Consider the following 7,239-nt stretch of genomic DNA (forward strand, 5'->3'; position numbering starts at 1 on the left):
GTAATCTAGTTCATATTTCACTATCCCGTTCAATCATTCGGATCAGAATCGTTCACGGGCTATTATCATTCGCTTGATGAAAACACACACATACACCAAATAGGAACAAACATTAGAATAGTATAATTAAACTACAAAAATGTTACATTTAGATAATTTTATTCCATTCATAAAGAAAGATTAACAGTGTGTTTTTGTAAAAATGCTTGCCTGTCACACGAACCGTTCGTACTAAAACGTATACGTTCAAAATTTGGTTCTTGTAAAATTTTACCAACCATTCGTTTTTATCTGAAAGCTTTCGTCTATTTCATAAAAGCTTTTATATTTCAGGGTCTCCATGATACTTATTTTGTGAATTTTGTATAGGCATCTGCACGTAAAATGTGTTACTTGATGGCAACCCCGATAAACAGATGACAAACAAAAAATAAGAAAAAAATTTAAACAAATTTTCCAAAAATAATTGTGGTAATATGAAGAAACGGATGTACATATACGTGTGTGATTCTATGAAAATTAATAAAATTGCATTCTCCTCCAGTTTTCGTGTGTTTTGTGCCATTTATTACTCAAATTATTTAATTTTCATTCAAAACGATGGGTCTTTTCCATTCGTTTATTTTTGACGTATTCGTTCATCTGATTTTGTTACGAAAACCAAAAAAATTACGAAAATAAAAAGCTTTCATTTGTTTGTCACACGAATACAAAAGTCAACCGCTATGAAAACCAAATTGTGTCTTCGTTCATGAAATCGACGAACGAATGGGCAAAAACTTTTTACAAAAACACGCTGTAAGTTTAGAAAAAAACGTCCTTCGGAAAAAAATTTAAGTGGCTGGACAAAAAATCTTATGTTGTGTGTTTGTAGAAATTATAACAGCGAAAAAGCTTTATGTATGTTTTTTTCCTTTTTTTCCATCCAAACAAAAAAAAATAAATAAATAAATAAAATAAAGTTTGGTGTCATTACTGGTAGAAGAATAAAGAAAAAATTAAAACTTGGCAGCATTTTGCCTTTTATTCATCTACCAGAAATGACACAAAACGTTACTCAAACGTTGGACGTGTTTTCAGCTTTACATTACAAAGGCATAACTAACCCTGCGTTTACAAATGACAGGACAGTTGACTTCATGTATTGGTTGTCAAAATCCCAAAACTTGCCTTTGTGACGTAGGCGTCCAGACAACTACAAAAACAGTTGTAAAATTATGAATGAAAATCACCGAATTCCTTTTGTTTTCCGTTCACATATTTTGTTTTTGTTCATTTTCTTTTGTTTTCAACACATTTCAATTATTATCTCACACATTTTTACAAAAAATTTCAAAATTTTGTTAACCCGGCTGTCTGTGAAAGAATGATGGACAACTGGTAGCCAAACGACAAATGTATGTATGTGTTAGTAAATCAGAGCTGTATTTGAAGACAAACTGTCAAGTGTAAACGCCTAGTTAGGACAGAAAACGGCGTCACTTTAGCTCTGTTCCTTTACGTGCAAGAATCTTCAAGTTTAACCCCCCGTTTACACATGCAAGTGGCAGTTCGAAAAACACAAATACACTCACACATATTCATTGCCACACCAACTAACGACCTCACTGCCGACAAAATTTTCTTGTCAGTAATCAATGTAAGTGCTTTGAAAGTAACTTCAATTTTTTCCGAACGTCTACACATGCAAGTGTCAGTTCGAAAAAATTGAAGTTTCGACTATAATATGTATACACAACTGTCTGTAAGTTACTTCATGTGTAATCATTGGGTTACCACTTTTGACTCGAAAAGCGTTCCTTTACTTCAGACACAATACAATTCATATGGGAGCAGTTTACAACTTTTACCCGATAAGATAAAGGAAAAACTGTTATCGTTATAAAAAAATAGTAGATTCTTGCAGGTTCTGGAACAGAGCATTTAATGAACTATATCGTTCGTTCGCTGATCGTACTTTGTGGTCTGCGCTCAGTGATCTATTGAACTATAATGAACTATACCGACTGATCTAGTACTTTTCAATGAATCGTTCAATTGAACTAGTTCGTTCATGAACTATACAACTATAACAAAGAGTCGACCTATCGATATTTTGAAAGTCGACTTAAGCAACCCTAATTGTTTAGAATTGCATTTGTTTATTTACAAAAATATACATACAATTTGTGTTTTGTGATAATCTTAAAAAACAAAAACATGTCTTCGAAAATGCCGGTGGATATCAATCGGCTAACCGAGGGCTGGTTGGAATTAGAGTCTGATCCCGGACTGTTTACTTTACTATTGGAAGATTTCGGTGTACAGGGAGTTCAGGTGGAGGAAGTTTACGATTTGCAAAAGCCAATCGAAGGTCCAGTATATGGTTTCATATTCCTATTTCGATGGATTGAGGAAAGAAGAGCGCGTCGCAAAATTGTCGAGACAACTGCTGAAATTTTTGTCAAAGATGACGAAGCAGTTGCAAATATATTTTTTGCCCAGCAAGTCGTACCCAACAGCTGTGCAACGCACGCCCTTCTCTCTGTGTTACTGAATTGTGATGAGTCCGACATACATCTGGGGGATACATTAGGAAGACTTAAGAGTCATACAAAGGGAATGTCACCCGAAAATAAAGGATGGGCCATTGGAAATACGCCAGAACTGGCCTGCGCTCACAATTCGCACGCTATGCCACAAGCAAAACGACTACTTGAACGTAATGCTGGTTCAGGTGTATCTACGGGTCGATTTACTGGAGAAGCTTTCCACTTCGTAAGCTTTGTACCCATTAACGGACATCTATTTGAGTTGGATGGTTTAAAACCATATCCAATGGATCATGGTGGTTGGGAAGAATGTGAAGATTGGACTGATAAATTCAGGCGTGTTATGGCAGAACGTTTAGGTATTGCAACAGGTGAACAGGATATTCGCTTCAACTTAATGGCTGTAGTGCCGGATAGGAGAATTGCTATAACACACAAATTGAAAATGTTACGTACAAATCAAGCCATTGTTTCCGGAACACTACAAAAATTGCTTAAAGCAAATGAGTCCTCGTCCGATGGAACAGCATTTAAGACTGAAGAAAACGGCGAACAATCAACGTCTCAACAACAAACACAACCCAGAAGCGTTTCTCCATCTCCGCTTTTGGACGCTTCGAATGCTTTCACAGTAAGAGATCTGCAGTCTCTTCTGAAAAATCTCGATTCCGAAATTGCAATAAACGAGCAGCATTTAAACGATGAAAATGATCGCCGTTATATGTTTAAGGTAAGCCGATTATTTCATGTTTTAAGGCACAGGCCACTTCATTTACTCCTTATGCGGCCCATACATTTACTGGCAAACTGCTGCTGCCGATGAACTCTTTGTGTACCTGTGAGATTAGAGTAGTGTGTGGCATTCCTTCAATCCGCATTCCAGGAATGATAAGTTTTCCTAAAAAACTCGGTTTTTAGTTGAAGTTTTCAAAAATTGTTAATTTCCCCACAAACAATATTTATTATTTTTCAATAATTGTTTTTTGATTACTTCGAAAATAAACAAAATTCATCGGATTGAAAGGGTTTCATTTCCAAAATCAAAATAGTTTTGATTTCTATCCTGCAAAAAATATTCACGCATACATTGACAAATGCTTCAATATTTACTTATACTATTACAAATGCTGTCCTGCATGCCCACAGTGTATGAGGCGCATTACACGAGATTTTTAAAGATATATTTGTTTTAATTGCACCTATACTTGAATTTCGTTGCAGGTCGATGATTGTCGTCGAACACACAACTATGACGAATTTATTTGCGCATTTTTATCCATGTTGGCACATCAGGGAGTCCTAGGTGAACTAGTAAGTCAACATTTGCTTCCATCAAAGAAAATTGGACAAAGCGCAGTTAATCGGATTAGCAAACAAACAAGTGCAAGTAGTGTGTCACAACAAAAGAATGGCAAATCTCCAAAGACACCGGGGAGACGAAGAAAAGGACGTAACAAATGCAAAAAACGCAAATAAACTTAATTAACATTAAGCTATAAAAATAAGTACGATGGAAATCATTAGAATATAATATACAATAAACTTAACAGCTGATAATATAGTTATATAACTAATTTACATACGTTTAATTTTAATTAAGACTAAGCTGAATTCGTTGGCTAGAACATATACATAATAGGTGTGTTCATTTACTTAATAATTTTTACAAATTTCATATTATGCCTGTTCCAGAACCTGCAAGAAGCTACTATTTTTTACTACGATAACATTTTTTCCTTTATGTAATCGAAAAAATAGTTTATTCTTGCAGTACTGGAACAGACCATATTAGACATTATAATCAGCCCGAGATGTTTACTTCGTGAGAAGCTCATGAGGGAGAAGCGTCTCACTTTCACCTTTTCACGGTATCATGAATGACCAGTTAGATACCCAAAAAGGGAACAAGGGATCACAAATTCGACATTAAACAAATAATGACTGATTCGTGTTAATAGTTGTTCCACAAACATCCCAGAAGGGACGGCGGAGACTTCTCTCATATCAATGAGTGCACACCGATTCATATAGGCCCAATGATATGGAACCTACTGTTTATCGCCGAGTCCGAACGCGTGACTTACGATACCACTTGTAGAGAAGTTTAACCCAATGATTACACATGCAAGTAACTTGCAGACAGTTGTGTATACATATTGTTACGGAATTAGATTTAACTAATCTCCGTGTAGACGTTGTTTTATTCCCCGATACAATTTGTACCAAATAAAACAGGGTTCGTTTTAGATTACGTTTCTACAATGCTTTATTTACTTTATTACACTTATTCAGAACCGACTTTAATTACAAAGCACACAGCAAGTCTCTAGTTAGCACGCAGCTATTCTTTTACCGATCTGTTCAGTTCAACCCTTAAAACACAACTCACTCGTCATTGCCAGTTCCCCTGTATTTATATCCCATAGTCTCCCTGTTCGAGAAATATCTAGAGCATATGGCAACACCTCGAATCTGTGCAGCGAACACACAGACGCACATTCGCACTAAGCGAACAACCATACTCACATACATACATGGGGGGAATACAATTGGACGACAAGCACAGTAATGACGTAACTACAACAACAAACAGATGCAAGAAATAAAGAGGTGACAAACTAAACAATAATTACATGACTATGTAAAGTAACATCTAGAATAATGAAGAGAGTTCTACATGGTTGTTGTTGTTGCTTAAATAAAGTAACTGCGTAATAAAAACTTTACGTTACAATTCAAATTTTTAAATTAACGGAAATTAAACTAAACTAACTTAAACCTATCAGTTACATTCGTAACAATATTATAGTCGAAACTTAAATTTTTTCGAACTGACACTTGCATGTGTTACTTTCAACTATACCCTTATACGATGATTTACCCTTATACGATGATTAAGGGCATTATCTCGATTTAACTGCTTAATCCACCCAAATCCAACCTGATTTACCATACAAAATTAAATCAACTCAAAACTTGGATTTGTTTTAAATCAAATGTTAAATCGAAATATTTTGATATACAACACTGCTTTTTGCTCCTAAGAATGCAACTATTGCGGTCTGTACCAATATTGACAACTATAGTCGTGTTCCTTTACGTGCCAGAGGTTACCAGTTTTTACCACTTTTTACCCGCAAAGTGTTCCCTTACTTTAAAAAACATACAATTTATATGATAGCAGCTCACCACTTTTACCATTTTTTGCCACTGTTACCATTTTTCAAAGTAAAGGAACAGACCATATGTTCATGTGTCGGTTATTTACTAGGGTTATGACTTTTTGACCTTTTTTCTCAAAAATTATTTCCTGTAGCGAGAGTGAATGAACTTTTGCCTATTTATGCCAAAAATGACAACGTTCATTCCATTTAATTAATAAAAAAGGTCACGCAATCCTATGAAATGAAAAAAAAATTTCACCATTTTTTCCAGTTGCACGAATCAATGAACGGAAACAAACAAAACGATTCCCGTACCAATCACACAAAGCCACAAACTTTTCAGCTTCTCTGAATCGTTTCATCCTCACAACCAAAACAAAAACACAAACTTTTCAATTTAAAAAGATGGAAACCGTACGATTGCGGAAATGTAACTTCGGTTATGCTTTGCCGAGTTGTTTCATTCACCACCGAAACAAGAAGTATTTTTGGGAAACGTTTGCCGTGCGTATTGTCAATGACACATTCAGCCACACACACATGTGATTGCTTAACAACCCTATAAGATAGCATCAGCATACCACAGTGAATTTTATCAACCACCAATTAGCATACCACAGTGAATTTTATCAACCACCAAACGTTTTTGATTTATTCATACATATGTGTTTAGTACTATTCCGTTTTCTATCTGCTCTTGTGGAGTTGAGTACTTTTCGCTTTTCGTTTTGTTCGCACTCACGAATATAAACAAAACAAAACCAAACAGCGAACTCGGCCAACGAGGGTTATGTTTCGTTTTGTATTGTTCCTATGGAAAATACGAAACGAAACGATTGGAAATGTTATTTAAAGTATTTTTACGTACTCTGCCACGAATAAATGATATTTTGCCTATTAATGACTAAAATAATTTTTATTCCATTTAAATATTGAAAAAGGTCCCGCACAAAATACATTCAATTTATGTGATACATGTAATAAAGCTATATATGTATATATGATATAAAATTATAGGTTTGTCTTCGTACTTACTAAATGTTGCTGAAACACTTTTTTCAGCAACTTTTCCATTGAACAACTGTCAATTTTAGAAACATTAGTAATAATTATTACAAATTATCGAGTACGCAGACAGGCATTATATGTATGTAATCATGGTACAATAATTCTTAGGTAGGCCACAGCTAACAGCTGATTACAATTTTTTTTTTTTTGTTATGGCTTAATCTGTCAAAACCGTGTTGACATGCAGAGTTGATATTTATTATTGATCAAAAATACAACTCTGCTTTGTTTTCATTTCAACATTTCGTTCTTCTTCTTCTTTGTTTACTCATCCGTTATCATTCATCAAAACAATTTTGACGTTTTAAGCCATAGCGACAGGGTTGTATTTTTTTGGCGATTCTCATACCTGGCCTACCTATGAATTATTGTACCATGTATGTAATAATAGCTGTGTCTTTTTACGTGATAATTAGTAATAATTATTACTAATGTTGCAGATTTTGACAGTTGTATAAAGGAAAAGTTGCTGAAAA

The 7,239-nt window shown here is 34.7% G+C and overlaps 1 protein-coding gene across 1 annotated transcript; it reads left to right on the forward strand.

Annotated features, from left to right (window-relative positions):
• The first annotated feature begins 2,089 nt into the window (after positions 1-2,089).
• On the forward strand, positions 2,090-4,105 carry caly (ubiquitin carboxyl-terminal hydrolase calypso). The gene is made up of 2 exons (XM_073988745.1): positions 2,090-3,261; positions 3,753-4,105. Exons 1-2 carry the CDS (start codon positions 2,200-2,202, stop codon positions 4,005-4,007), a joined length of 1,317 nt encoding a protein of 438 aa, XP_073844846.1. The 5' UTR covers positions 2,090-2,199; the 3' UTR covers positions 4,008-4,105.
• The last annotated feature ends 3,134 nt before the right edge of the window (positions 4,106-7,239 follow it).

Source organism: Musca autumnalis, unplaced genomic scaffold, assembly GCF_047663935.1.
Source record: "Musca autumnalis isolate F117 unplaced genomic scaffold, ASM4766393v1 scaffold_5, whole genome shotgun sequence".
Classification (NCBI taxonomy): Eukaryota; Metazoa; Arthropoda; class Insecta; order Diptera; family Muscidae; genus Musca; species Musca autumnalis.